The sequence below is a fragment of the Melanerpes formicivorus genome, unplaced genomic scaffold (genome assembly GCF_026170545.1).
Source record: "Melanerpes formicivorus ecotype bairdi unplaced genomic scaffold, bMelFor1.0.p_v2 SCAF_8, whole genome shotgun sequence".
Classification (NCBI taxonomy): Eukaryota; Metazoa; Chordata; class Aves; order Piciformes; family Picidae; genus Melanerpes; species Melanerpes formicivorus.
This window is the reverse complement of record NW_027142360.1, coordinates 24009947-24025234: the sequence shown is the minus strand read 5'-3', so window position 1 is coordinate 24025234 and position 15288 is coordinate 24009947. Positions and strand designations below refer to the sequence as shown.

Below are 15288 nucleotides of genomic sequence, written 5' to 3'. Positions count from 1 at the left end.
ACTGGTGCAGTGCATCACTTCCCGCCCTCCTCCGCCTCACCCGGCCACCGCCCCAGCACCGCCCCTCCGGGGCGGAAGTGAGGAGCCCTCCGCTCCCCTGCTCCCTCCCGGCGCTGTGGCTGTCGCTATGGAGTAGCCAGAGCGGGACGGGGCCGGAGCGAGAGACGGAGCTGGCGTGACAGGTGTCCCACCGGGCCCCCAGGGCGACGGGCAGCCGGGCGCTGCGCCGGCAGCTTCCCCAGGCTCAGGTAACAGGCCTGCCTCCCGCGCACCGGGGCAGCAGCGGCTGCCGTGGCCTAGTGCCACGGCGCGGGGCAGGCAGGGCCCGCTGGCCCCGCGGGCGCTGGAGGCGGCGGTGTCGCGTCTCGGGAGCCCGGTAGTGAGGGCTATAGAGGGCGGAGGCCGCCGTGAGCAGGGCCTGGTGGGAAGGCTTGAGCTGTCCGAGCCGGCGCATCGCGGGTCACTGCTCGCTGCCGCTCACCTCTGCCCGCGGCCGCTGCCCGCCCCGGGCAGGCTCTCTGCCGGCGGAATGGGCAGCGGAGTCAGCGGCCTTCGGGGCATTCCCTGCCGTTCCTCGGCAGAGCGGGGCGAGTTCCGTCTCACCGTGAATGAGAGTCGATACTTCATCCGGGATTAGTGCGGCGTATGGGTTAGTTTTCGTCTGACAGCAGGTGACGAATGCATCCCTGGGCATGAATTACATTCCAGGAGTTTTTGGTGGGATTTCAGTGGCAGCTCAGTACCGAAATAAAGCTGAATAAAAATCGTGAAGGTGACTTGTTCTGAGGGCAGCCAGACCGTGTACAGTGCATCATTGCATCTGATCCTTCTGTTGTTTCCGTGTAACAAATGCAAAAGGTCGGTTGAGCCTGAAGTATTGATTGGTTGGTTGGTTTGGCAAGACTTGCTTTCTCTAGCCCTTGTTTCTTCTGTGGATTCATGATAGTTTGAGTCAGGTGGTTATAGGATGGGAGTTTGGGCTGGGTGATGTGAAGTAGCCATGCACCTGCTCTGCATGCAAATCCCAGCTTGTTACAGGTTAAATTCCTTTCACTTGTGATGCACTGCATCACCGATGAAACTGTGAATTGGTGCAAGGATGAAATGATGGTTTAAAGTCATGCAGTTGTTTTAGGTGAGTGAGAAGGTTGGATTTATTTCAACGTTTTGAATGTTTTGCCTCATTCCTTCTTGACGTGTTGCCTGTTGCTTACTACCTTGCCAGGTGATTGGGTTGTCATCATGCTGACTTATTGCTGCTGATGCACAGCAGCATAAAGACCATTATTGGTTGTGAGAGGAATTAATGAAAACAATACATTTACCATCCAGATTTCGGTTTTTTTTTAGGATTAATGCCAAGTTTTATGGACTTAGTATGAGGAGTATTAGCATTACTCATTAAATCAAATTTCTTAAACATGTCTTCTGTAGCTTGTCTGAGCTCTGTTAAAATCTTGTACTTTTCTTGTGTCTTACAAACTGGAACACAGGAAGTTCCACCTCAACATAAGGAAGAACTTTACTGTGAGGGTGCTGGGGCACTGGAACAGGCTGTCCAGGAAGGTTGTGGAACCTCCTTCTCTGTGGACTTTCAAAACCCCCCTGGACATCTTCCTGTGTGGCCTGCCTTAGGTGACCCTGCTTTGGCAGGAGGCTTTGAGTAGATGGTCTCCAGAGGTCACTTCCAAGCCTTACCATTCTGTGACTGGGCATTGGAATGGGCTGCCCAGGGAGGTGGTAGAGTCACCATCACTGGAGGTGTTTAGGAAGAGACTGGATGGGGCACTTGGTGCCATGGTTTAGTTGATTAGATGGTGTTGGGTGATAGGTTGGATTTGATGATCTCAAAGGTCTTTTCCAACCTGGTCTGGTCTGGTCTATTCTATTCTATTCCCTTTAATTTGAAATTAAAGTTTTGATTGTGGGTGGCTGGCTTTATTGTCCCATGGTTGTTCATTTTTCTATAAATAGTAGTTTAATCCTAAAATACCTGAACAAATCAGGTTTTGTGCAGTGGAAAACTAAACTTGCATGTTTCAGCTATGGTTAAATAATCATGGTTTGTGGTGTTATAGATACTATCCAAAACAGATCTGTTTTTTGGGGCATACGTTTTCCAGATACATTGTTCCTGGATTTATTGCAGTTGGTAAGAACAATTTTTATTGAATAGGTGACACTATTTTAGATTACAGTTCAAATATTGGCATGAGGGTTTCTACAAATTAAACAGTTTTAGATGGACATAAACCCCAAACTGCTTATTAAGAAGCAAGTTTCTCACTACTCCTTACTCAGTAGCTAAATTAAAGACTAGTTTGCATACTGTCAGGCTGGAAAGGAACAGGTTGGACTGGGCCTACTGAGCTTAATTTATAAATCCTAACCCTTCAAACAATGGAATGCTGTTAACATTCTCACCTAGTGGCTTTTCCAGGCTTCTTACTGCAGTTAGTCCATCACCCACAGCAGAGCGCTATACTCCTTGCCTGTCTCATATCCCTTAGGACTCTGAACTTCACCAGTGTGTGATCACTGCAGTCCAGGCTGCCCCCAGTCTTGACATCAGTGATGAGTTCACTTACATTTGTGACCATCAGGTCCAGTGTTTGGCTCAGGAGGTTATCATCCAGGCACTGCAGGAGTCTCCTGGATTGCCTACAGATTGCCATGCTGTTTTTCCAGCAGATGTCAGGATGCTTGAGGTTTCCCAGCAGGACAAGAGCCTGTGTGCACAAAGCCTCCTGCAGCTGGAGTAGGAAAGCTTCATCAGTGGGCTCCCCTTGATATGGTGGCCTGTAGTAGGTGCCAACCACAAGGTTCCCTTTGTTGCCTTTGTCTCTCATTGTTGAATCCATTCATGGCTGTTCTTCAGGGACAGTTCCTCACGCTCAATCCCTTTCCTGACACAGAGGACAATGTCTTCACCCCTCCTTCCTCACCTGTCCCTTCTGAACAGTCTGTAGCCATCAATAGCTGCACTGCTGTCATCCCACCAAGTCTGAGTGATGGCTACCAGGTCACAGTTCTCTAACCACACAGTAGCTTCCAACTCCTGTTTGTTGCCCATGCTGGGTGTGTTTCTGTAGCGGCTTCAGCTGGGCAGGGGCTGCATTGCTTTCTTAGCAGAACTCCCCTTGATTTTCTTGAGGTATTTCATGTGAGTTACCTCAGAAGCCCCCAGTAAGTCAATCCTCTGTTTATCACAAGCCAGCATGATTTCTTCCCCTTCCTTCTTCCCAAGTAGTTTAAAGCCCTGTCAATGACTCCCACTAGTTTCTGGGCAAGGACCCTGCTTCTCCTTTGAGAAGAGTAGTTCCCATCTGGTGCTAGCATGCCTGGTGCCACATAGGCTAACCCACTACAAAAATCCCAAAATTTTGAGGCTGGCACATCACCCACACCACCCCACTGCACCCCACATCACCTACACCATACTGAATTCTGAGCTTTTGTTTTGACAGGTACAGTGTGGTAAAGCACACATTTTCTAACTCCTCTTCTGCCTAATACACTTCTGTTCTTTTGCTGGTCTGAGCTCTTCAGCAGTCCTGCATTTCAGAAACAGTGCAGTTTCGTGAGCATTGGGATTGAAGGAGCCTGATTTTCACTCAGGTTTTCTCTTTGATTGATATTGATAGAAGGTGTGACCCTTTCCCTTCACTGGAGTAGTTTATAGATCCTCTGCTTTATTCAGTTCAAGACATGGTTGAATTTCTCAATCCTTAATTGTTTTGCTGCATCTAGTGAAGAATGATCAAGAGATTGAGAAGTTTGTGAGGAGAGGTAGAAGAAGCAATGCCATGTCATGCCCAGGCATACCCACACAGATGTATGTATGTATGCAGTGTGGCTGTCTACAAGCTGGAAAGCCCCAGGAGTTATATTTCAGAGTTGGGTTTGTGAGTTGTCCTGTATCCCACTAGCTCATCGGCTAGGTGGCACAGTTCTCAGCGTGTGCCTTGCGCTGACAGAAACTGAGAGGGCTGTGAAGCTTTTCTTTGTTCTCTTGCCTCTGTAGAATCATAGCTTGGTGCACAGCTGAGACAATGGAGTCCATGCTGAATAAATTGAAGAGCACCGTTACAAAGGTAACGGCTGATGTCACCAGCGCCGTCATGGGAAATCCTGTCACCAGGGAGTTTGATGTTGGCCGACACATTGCCAGCGGTGGGAATGGTCTTGCATGGAAGATATTTAATGGAACTAAAAAATCAACAAAACAGGTGGGTTGTCAAGTAAAGGCCTAAATTTATAAAGCATTAGGTAACAGTCTGATAGGGAACAGTTGGTAAGTGGCATTGAAAGCCAAAATCCAACTGGGCAATGCTAAGGATAGTACTACAAGTAAGATGAAAAGAACTCAGTGTTATTTAAATACATTGTACTCAGCTACATAGGTGATAATTGCTTTACACCTTTATTCCTGGAAAATGAAGTGGTTCTGCATGCATAGCAAACAATTTGAGACCAAGATCGAGAATGAATCCGAGTTAAAAGTGATCTGACAAGAAGGAAGAGGTTTATTTTGACGAGGATTGGTTGCCTCATTTGTTTTACTTTGCAGGTTGGGGTTTTTTTTGGCAGCAGTACTGACTTTTTATGGTTTAAATTAATCATGAAGTATGTCAGCATTTGTTCTCAGCAAAACAGTACTATTTTTTTTTGTGCTCAGCTGCAATACAGAGATTGAGGAATTGGAAATGTGAAGATTTCCTCTTGGGACTGAAAAGTGTAGTTTCATTTTATTTTCTACTGGTTTCTAACCTTTATCATTAGTCATAGTGCTGTTACAGGAGTATAAGAAAGTTTCAGTTTCATTATAAAGTTTTAAATTACTTTTTTTCCCTTCCTTCCATTGATTTATTTCTCTTTAATGGCTTCCAGGATGGTGATGTAATCTAATTTTTTATTTCACATCAGCCTCTGTCATTTCAGTGTTCCATAGGATAACTTAATTTTAGAATAGAATAGACCAGGTTGGAAGAGACCTTCAAGATCATTGTGTCCAACCTATCATCCAACACCACCCAACCAACTAAACCATGGCACCAAGCACCCTGTCAAGTCTCCTCCTGAACACCTCCAGTGGTGGTGACTCCACCACCTCCCCGGGCAGTCCATTCCAATGGGCAATCACTCTCTCTGTGTAAAACTTGCTCCTGACCTCCAGCCTGAACCTCCCCTGGTGCAGCCTGAGACTGTGTCCTCTTGTTCTGGTGCTGGTTGCCTGGGAGAAGAGACCAACCTCTGTCTGTCTACAACCTCCCTTAAGGTAGTTGTAGAGAGCAATAAGGTCGCCTCACTCCATATGAAGGGATTGGTTGGAGGAACTATTTTCTCTGTTTTTAACATTTCTGGGACATCTTTTTACATGTTTAAGGATTAAAAAATTCTTAATGTTTTACTGTGTGAATGGTCTGATTAGATTAATTAAATTACTATGGCTATAAGTTACTGTTCATGAGTGTCTAGTTTAATATTGACTGTGTTAAATACCAGAGTAATTTTGTTGCTCATTTCTAGGAAGTGGCTGTTTTTGTCTTTGATAAGAAGCTAATAGACAAGTACCAAAAGTTTGAGAAGGATCAGATTATTGACTCTTTAAAACGAGGTGTTCAGCAGCTCACCAGGCTTCGGCACCCTCGACTGCTTACTGTTCAGCATCCACTGGAAGAATCCAGGTAAGATGTCGTAAAGCTGAGAGTAGACTTAATTACTGTTTTGTTACTGGATGTGAAATACCTGGAACATTCAACACGTACATCTGATGGGACTTACTGTGTTTACTTCTGTGAGGAGTATGTACATCCCCTTCTCAGATTTACTTTCTATTCTCCCAGGCCATAGAATGCATTTTTGGTGTGAATCCAATGAATTATATTAGCCCAGCTGCAGCTACAAGGCTGTACATGGCCCTTACAGCATGGAAATTTTGTAGTTCAAGTAATTTAACTTGTAAAGAGAGCTCTTAAAAATTCTTCCCTTCCAAGAGGTTGTTCATTCACTAATTCCATTTATGAGATGTGTTTACTTGGTGTATGTGAGATGGGAGATCAAGGGAGACAACATTCCCTGTGTTTTGGAGTGGTTATTTGATTTATTTATGGTGGGCCATTAGGCATAACAACAGATTAGTCTTACAGATTTATTGTTCAACTGTAGTGCTAACAGCACAGTGATAACCAACAAATATAACATGAAGGGTTCCTCTTAAAATAGAAAGCTGATCCTAATCCTGTTGAGGAAGATCATGAAAAAGATTTTAGAGGTGTTTTCCAAGATCATTTTTCTAAGTAGTAGCTTAATAAAGATTTCTGTACATAGCCTTTCAAGCTTCAGCATTTTTGAGTCTCTGTTAACTTGAGTTTTTCCAAGTGTGCTGCCTTCTAGGAGGGTGAGATTACTGTAGGAAAGTGTCTTCATCTTTACTGTGTCTACCTTGGGAATGATTTCTTGGATTAAATGACACTTGGATATTCATAGATCATAGAATTGTTAGGGTTGGAAGGGACCTCAAGGATCATCTAGTTCTACCCCCCCTGCCATGGGCAGAGACACTTCACACTACATCAGGTTGTCCAGAGTCACATCCAGCCTGGCCTTTAAAACCTTCAGGGATGAGGCTTCTACCACCTCCCTGGGCAACCTGTTCCAGTGTCTCACCACCCTCATGGTGAAGAACTTCCTATCATCCAATCTGAATCTACCTATTTCTATTTTTTTTCCATTCCCCCTCGTCCCATCACTCCCTGACACCCTAAAAGGTCCCTCCCCAGCTTTCTTGTAGCCCCCTTCAGATACTGGAAGGTCACAATAAGGTCTCCTCAGAGCCTTCTCTTCTCCAGACTGGATAGCCCCAACTGCCTTAGTCTGTCCTCATAGGAGAGGTGCTCCAGTACAGTATCTTTCCTCCAGTCCTAAACACATTTCACATTAACAAGGGTTCAAAGCTGCAGTTGCCCCTGTGGCTCAGTATAGCCTGAGGAAGATTAATTAGGTAATTGAAGATGGCTCTCAGTACTCTCAAACAGTAAATAAACCATTAAATGCTAAATGGCCTAGGGTCACCTCAGTCACTGTGTATACAAGTGAATCCTAGAGTATACCCCAGGCTTCTTCCTAAAATTACCACAGTATTTCATCGACTCAGCAGCTGCAGCTGCAATTCTGTTTTCCCTGCACTCTGTGCGTCAGAAGAGAAGACTAATATTCATACCTCTGAGGTTTAAGAAGGCTTTGGTGTTCTTATAAAGCTTTTTGAGTAAAATATGCAGTGTAGTTACTTATAGTGTCATAGAATGGTTTGGGTTGGAAGGGACCATAAATATCTAGTTCCAACCTCCCTGCCATGGGCAGGAACACCTTCTTGCCCAAGGCCTCATCCAGCCGGGTCTTGCATCCTCAGCCACTCTGGGCAACCTGTTGCAATGTCTCACTACCCTCACTGTAAAGAATTTCTTCCTAATCTCCACTCTAAATATGCCTTCCTCCAGCGTCAGTCCATTCCCAGTTGTCCTATCATAACAAGTCCATGTAAAAATCCCTTTGAGACTTTTCCTGTAGACATCCTGAAAGGCTGCTGTAAGGTCTCCCAAGAGTGTTCTTTTGTCCAGGTTGAACAGCTCTAATTCTCACAGCCTGTCCCCATAAGGGAGGTGCTCCAGCCCTCTGATCACCTTTGTGCTTCTCCTCTGGGCCCAGTTGCCTTCTGGGCTAGCTCATGTTGAGTTTTTCTTTAGCTGACACCCCCAAGTTCTTCTCCTTGAGCCTGCTCTTGCGCCACTCCTCACCCAGCCTGCATTTGTGCTTGGGACTATCCTGACCTAGCTGTTACATCAGGAATTCTTGTGTGTGATTATTTATTTATTTTTTAAGTATTACCCTGTGCTTTGCTCCAGTTCTTCTTTTCATACTCAGCATGCTCAGCTGCTGGTAGAAACACCCCAAGACCGTTAAAAATAGTAGCAGAGTGGGGTCCCAGCTATTTAATTTACCAGAGATTCCATCTGTTGCTGTTTTCCTCAAAGCATGTGCAGTTTTGGCCATCGCTTTTCTTTTCAACTTCTTTTCTTTTTATTGTGTTGCTCTGAATTTCATGTTGCTGTTATTCAGGGAACTGTTACAGAAACTGCACTGTGTGACAGACTTCAGCTTCTGCAGTGTTCAGTTGTTTTAATTAGATTTGGCCCATCCTTCCTTACTCTGCGTCGGGCTCCTTATTTAATTGTCTCCTAACCTAAAAATAAACAGTTGTCTTTTTATTCCCTCAAAACAACATCAGTCAGAGAGTTTATGTCATGAAAACCACTGTTCCCTAGGTATTCTCTGTTGTCTCTGCCTTAGCTGTAAATTGTATAAGCTCTCTGGTAAAGCTGAAGAAAATGAAATTTTCTGCAAGAAGAAAGAAAATTAAAGACTTTCTCTTCCTGTGCTCTGATTCTTTCATGTGCTTACTACAGAAATGAGGTTTGTAGCCCTAGTTGTGTCAATACAAACATTTTAGGTTAGCACCAAGGGCTCTGACAGTAGTTAATATGATGTTTGTATGGTTCTTTATTCCCAGTCAAGAGCTTTATTACTTTTTTCTACACTAAAAGTTTTTATGTTTTATCTCTCCAGGGATTGCCTGGCATTTTGTACAGAACCAGTCTGTGCAAGCTTAGCTAACGTTCTTGGCAGCTGGGACAACCTACCTTCTCCTGTACCATCTGACATTAAAGAGTATAAACTTTATGATGTGGAGACTAAATATGGGCTGCTTCAGGTAAGATAGAGGTTATCTTGACCATTTTCTTGTGCTTTTAGTATTAGTCATTTTCTATTAAAGTTTATAGACTGACAACATTTTGTCAGTAAACTATAGTATAGTTTAGTATAATAGTATAGTTTAGTATAATAGTATAGTTTAGTATAATAGTATAGTATAGTAAATTAAATGACTGGGAAGTGAGAGATGATAGTGCCCTGATCTCTGTAAGTATGAGAGGATTTACACTGGAGGCTCTGAGTTGCAACTGGTTTTGCTTATTCTGCAATGGAAAATACACAATGGAATGATTTATTGTCTTTATTTTACATATGACTGTCTGTGCTACAGCTGTCTCTCATTCATATGTGAATCTTTACCTTCTGTGGAAGAACAGTAGTTCCTAGGCTTTATTTGGTGAATATGTTGATCAACTTGGAAAAGCATTTTTGTTCTTATGCTGTGATGGTTAAATCAGCATTAGCCATTTCTTCTGATAATTTCACATCTGTGTTTAATTTCCTTGATGCATAATTTTAAGGCCATAACTTTTCCCCATTATTTTAGGTTGTTTCTTAATTAGCTTACCAGTTTAACTGTGACCACGGGAACAGAGTTTTTGTGAGAGTATTTCTTCAACTATCCAGTAAGACAAAGCTGAAATAAGGATCTTTTATTGACAGGTTTCTGAAGGCTTGTCATTTTTGCATAGCAGTGTCAAAATGGTCCATGGAAATATTACTCCTGAAAATATAATTTTAAATAAGAGTGGAGCATGGAAAATTATGGGCTTTGATTTTTGCATCCAGTCAACAAATCCATCTGAACAGGAGGTAATAGGTCTTTATCATCATTAAACAGTTTGTTCCATCCGCTCTCTGCCTGCTTGCTGCTTCCTTAAACAAATTCCCATCACAGCTCATGTAATCCTTTGATTTTGCATTACCCTTCCCAGATCTAATGTTCTGACTTAACTGCACCAGCTCATCACTCTTAAGCTTCAGACACAGATTCTTAACAGTTTTGTCTTATTCTTTTTCTGTTTCATTCATGATTGAATTTCAGTGGATCAGTTCTTTCTTTGCTGCATGAGTTTCTTGTTTAAAATGTTCTTTAAAAGCCCCTAATAAATGTACTTTCTTTTACTTCTCTTGTAGCCAAAGTTCCCTTGTAAGGAATGGGATCCCAACTTACCATCCTTATGTCTTCCAAATCCTGAATATCTGGCACCAGAATATATTCTCTCTGTGAGCTGCGAGACAGCCAGTGATATGTACTCTCTAGGAGCTGTTATGTATGCAGTGTTCAATAAAGGGAAACCAATTTTTGAGGTCAACAAGCAGGATATTTATAAAAGCTTCAGTAGACAGCTGGATCAGGTATTTGCTCTATTTGTGACTATTATTAGTTGATTTTCATGTTTGAAACATGTTTAGAACACAATCTCAGTGCTTCAGCGTAAACAATCTGACTGGTACCTTACCTTGCTTGCTATCTCTGTAACAGTGAAAAAGAATCCTAGCAAAATATGGGAAATTAAAATATATCTAAAGAAGGTTGCAGGTACCAACTTCATAACCAGCAAATGTTATTGTTCACCTAATTTCTCTGTAAAGCTGTTGAGTACTCATCTTGTGCAATAAGTAATTTACCTGCTGAGGTGAACAGTGTGAAACACAAGGCAGTGAGTGACCAATGTAGCACCACTGAGTATGGTCAAGTTTGGAGTGACTTGATCACTTGACATTGCAATTGGTGTCCACTTCTTTGTGGACTCTGAATATTAACAGAAGACAGTGAACTTGGATCAATTGTCATCATGTATGTCACATGCAAGTTTCCTTTGCTGTGCCCACTGCCTTAGTTGTGTGTGCTGTATTTAATGTGTGTAGACAACACCTCAGATAATAACATGAATCTGGATTTGATAACCTGAACACAATGGCAAGTTAGAAGAGGGCAATGTGACCTGAAGAAAGTAGGCTGTTGGGAGACAGAAAGCAGTGTGTAAGGATCAGAAGCAAATAGGTTATAAAAGGGGAGAAGGTGATTCTTCCACTTCACTCTGGTAAGAACTCACCTGGAGTACTGCATCCAGGTCTGGAGCCTTCAATACAGGAAGGACATGGACCTGGTGGAGCAGGTCTAGAGGAGGGCCACAAAAATGGATATGGGGTTGGAACACCTCTGCTATGAAGACAGCTGAGGGAGCTGGGGTTGTTCAGCCTGGAGAAAAGAAGGCTCTGGGGAGACCTAATAGCAGCCTTCCAGTACCTGAAGGGGGCCTACAAAAGGGACAGAGAGAAACTGTTTACAAAGGCCTATGATGATAGGACAAGGAGCAATGACCTCAAACTAGAGAAGATCAGATTTAAATTGGATGTTAGGAACAAGTTTGTTACTGTAAGGTTGAGGGAGCACTGGAACAGGTTGTGCAGCAAGGTGGTTGAGGCTCCACCCCTGGAGATATTCAAGGTGAGGCTCAACAGGGCTCTGGGCAACCTGATCTAGTGGACTGCTGACTGCAGAGGGGGTTGGACTAGATGACTTCTAGAGATCCCTTCCAACCCATGGAGAGATACCAAAGGTATGGGTAGAAAAACCATCAAGAGGCCATCAAGTATTAGTTGTGGTTTATATTGGAAATAGTTATATGCAAGATTTTCTGACTTCATGGTGCATGTGCTTGAATTACTTACGCAGCTGAGCCGTTTAAACTCCAGCGCTCTTCAGAACATACCAGAGGAGGTGCGAGAGCATGTAAAGCTACTCCTAAACGTAGCTCCAGCGGTCAGACCTGATGCAGATCAGATGACTAAGGTCAGTTCATGGAAAATAAAGTAGCCAAAGGAAAGAGGAGGAAATAGTACTTGATTTGTAGAGACAATAGAGCTGTTTCAAAGTGGTTTCCTGTTCGGTCATTTTAGTTGACATGTTAAATATTTTTTAAACAGTCTTGGAAGTAAGGATGTTAGTTGATGCCAAAAGTTGTCCTTATGCTGACCTTAATGTGGAAGGAATGGGTGCTGAGACAAAATAGAGAATAGTCATTGAATGCAACACTGACTTTGTGGCTTTCCAATACAGTTGGAAGCATCTTCTGTGCTATGGTTTTATATAATTGAGTTTTTAAAGCTGTCTTGGAGGGATTTTAAAGCCATAAAATGATAAAGGGCAAGAAATGTAAGGACTAACTTTTGGCATATGTTTTTTTGTGTCTTCTTAAATATGCAGAAGAGCTTAAGTTGTATTCAGAGCTTACTTGCCATCATAAAACTAAAATTAAATGCAAGTAGGATAATTTAAGTTTTAATTTGACCAACTCTTCCTCTACTTTCCTATCTGAAAGTAGAACTTAAAAGCATGATCCTTCCTTTGTTGCATACCCTACTTTCTCATATCTGATAACCTTTCAGGTTCCTGCTTATAGATTTGCTTAGCTAAACAGTTTTCTTCTTTTTATGTCATATAAAAAGGTTTTATGCAGAGAGATAAATCAGTGTCTTGCCAGTTGGAAGAAATAGTGAGTGAAAAAGGGAGGGGGAATGGGTAATGGTGCTGCTAATATGTGTGCTGAAAGGTGGGAAGTGAGGAAATTGGCAAATGTTACTTGGGTATCTCACTTGTCTGAAGAATGGTTGTAGATTAGTTAGGGGTTCAGAAAGATGTCAAGTCTCTTTAGCCACATCTGCATTGCAGGCTCTGTTGTAAGGTAGAGATACTATTTAGTTCTAAATCCACTTATTAACAGATTAATCTAGAATGGAGCTTGACATGGGCAGCTTTGCCCTGCTAGTTTTGGCTGGTTTGTGTTAACCTGTGTAGAATTCCATGATTGCATATGTTTTGGTGTGTGATCTAGGAGGCAGAATTTAAGTCCACAGTGCAGACTAGCTTGTGTTCTCTGCTGATACTTTTTTCTTTCTTTAGTGCTCTACTCCAATCTGCTTTTCTGATTTTATATATATATATTATTGCCCTACTCTTATTGCCTTCTCTTTCTGCCTTACAGCACATGTTTAAATTTTTATATCCTTTCTTTTTGCACACATTTTTCAGCTGAAACTGGGTAGTCTGAGAAACAGTGCTTTAACTGTGGTGAGCCTGTGAGGTTTGATACATCCCTCTCTAAAACTGGGAGCTAGCAGGAAGGACAAATCTTCACCCCTACAAGTGTTGGAATGCAAAACTTTCCATTCCAGCCTGTGTAGGTCTGGGGTAGACACTCTTCTACTCTTTTTGCTCATCTGCTAAATGAAAGCTGAATATTCAGGGATGGATATTTATATTGGTTATAGTCATGCCTTTTCATCAGTCCTTCATTAATGATGAAGCACCTCTATCAGTATTAATAGGATATACCACAGCCACAGATGAAACCTCCTGGTATTTTGTTGGTGCCATCTTAGTAATCCTGTATAAGTATAAACATTGTTACACAATACTTTGCCAAAGTGATGCAAATGTGGGAGATCATGTGAGAAATTACTGTGGACAGGGTTTACAAGTATGGCTGAATAGTGGAGAGAATATTTTATAGTTACACATTTACTGTGTATAAATGCTTGTGGCTTCATTAGAAGTTTCCAGGGGTGGTAGCCAGATCTGGAGGGCCTTGTAGGTAATCCTCTGTTGTGATATTAAATAGCATAATTCTTTGTAGGAGAAGTTTTAAGCAAGGTTTTTACTTTTCATTCCATTGTTTTGTAGACCAAACCTTATTTCCTATGCAGTAAGTTAACTTAGATATATACAACATGCATGGGGTTCTTTAAAATGCTAGGGAAAAAATCCTTCTTAATAATCATCCTATACCTGTGAGTATTATACTACTTAATAGGTAAAAATGTACTTCCCTAATTGTTTGTTCACTCTAAAGGTTTACTATAGTGCACTGAAAAGGTAAATAGATGGCTGTGTTTTGGAATCAATGCTGTCTCTCTCCGGCTCACAAGCTTTCAATCTTGTTTTTAGATACCATTCTTTGATGATGTAGGAGCAATGACACTTCAATATTTTGATTCCTTATTTCAAAGGGATAACCTTCAGAAATCACAGTTTTTTAAAGGGCTGCCAAAGGTTCTGCCAAAGCTACCTAAGGTATGTCTGTGTGATGTCTTCACATGGGGAGTTTAAAAACATGTGAACAACTATGAGCACTCTGAATCTGGGAATGCTGCACTTGGGATAGTGTTGTAGCATAATAAGCTGCCATCAGACTGCCAGAACTGCGTAGTAGGAAAGAAGAAGAGATCAGAAGAGAATCAGTGTGGAAATACTCCTCAGCTGTCAATAATTCTTTAAAGAGAAAGTGCCCAATTATGCTCTCAGTGTGTGAAAGGAGCCATCATTTGCATGTCCTGTAGTTCATCCCACTTTTAAAGGGAGTTGTCTTCACTTACAAGGTAGTCCCTTTGTTTCCAGGTGCTATCACAGCTCTTTGAAGTCATCTTGCCACTTTTTCTCCCAGTAAGATTGTTTCAAGTTTTCTCATAGCAAGGCAAGTACTTTCATGTTGAATGATGCAAAGCATCCTTCCCTCAACAGACTGAGTGCTTTCTAGTGCTAGCAATGCCCTAAAACCTCAAAGGTAAATGCCTGTCATTATGGATTTCACCTGTGTAGCATTAGACACTGTGTCTAGACTGACTCCTTTCCCTTTTGTGGTATTCTGCAATTTATGTAAGGCATAATGCACATATGATAGAAAAATAGTTCATAACATAATAAAATAACAGAGCTTCCCAACCACTGCATTCCATTACTTTTAATTCTGCTTGGAGAAGTACATAGTAAAATTGAAACTTCACCTTCAATACTCTTTTCTTTTTAATGTAATCATTTTTTTTCCTTTGATCAGAAATTGCTGATGCTCTGAATTTGGAAATAGATGGGATGTATTTGACCTAACTTTAAACAGCCACTGACTGACCTAATTAGGGCTTTCATTTTATAGGGTATTTTTACCCTCTTGAAAGTATATTTTATGAGGGGAGAGGCTGTGCCCTTTGAACTATGTACTTATCTGTATTGATTTTAAAAGCATTTAAGGATGTCTAACTTATACAGTAGACATCCAAAGTATGAATATCTTATTTCATCAGCAGAATCTTGGTTAGGGAAAGTACCTGGAGTTTACAGGGAGATGAGTAGAATTGTGTATTCAGTTAATGATGGAGCCCTGAAATACTGATGATTTTGGGTGGAGGGTGATAGGGTCTTCTAGTTTGGTTTTTTTAAGGGTAATTTTTATGAGAGCAAATAGAATAAGGTTTCATAATTCAGTTATATGGCTGAAAGTTCTATTTGCTGTATGTTAATTACTTTTTGTTGACCTTTATGGTTGTTATAGACTCCAGTTACGTTTGAGTGCCGACAGAGAAAAGAAAGCAGAGCGGCACAGTGTAAATTAGCTAGAGTATACTGTGAAAATAAGAGTTCAAACCTGAATGTTGTCTGTCAGCTTTTTTGTTAAGTATCAGGTTGAACTGGCACAGTATCAACTTACTGCAGTGCAGCACGGTGTGATGCATGCT

General features: G+C 41.9%; 1 protein-coding gene across 1 annotated transcript in view; it reads left to right on the top strand.

The window, feature by feature from the left end:
* Positions 1-76: 76 nt before the first annotated feature.
* SCYL2 (SCY1 like pseudokinase 2) overlaps positions 77-15288 on the top strand; it is a 29373-nt gene continuing 14161 nt past the window's right edge. Inside the window, exons 1-8 of the mRNA XM_068142738.1 lie at positions 77-248; positions 4025-4229; positions 5530-5687; positions 8626-8770; positions 9436-9585; positions 9910-10131; positions 11456-11572; positions 13727-13852. Coding sequence (XP_067998839.1) covers positions 4053-4229; positions 5530-5687; positions 8626-8770; positions 9436-9585; positions 9910-10131; positions 11456-11572; positions 13727-13852 — 1095 coding nt within the window. The 5' untranslated portion in view covers positions 77-248; positions 4025-4052. The remainder of the gene's footprint in view (positions 249-4024; positions 4230-5529; positions 5688-8625; positions 8771-9435; positions 9586-9909; positions 10132-11455; positions 11573-13726; positions 13853-15288) is intronic.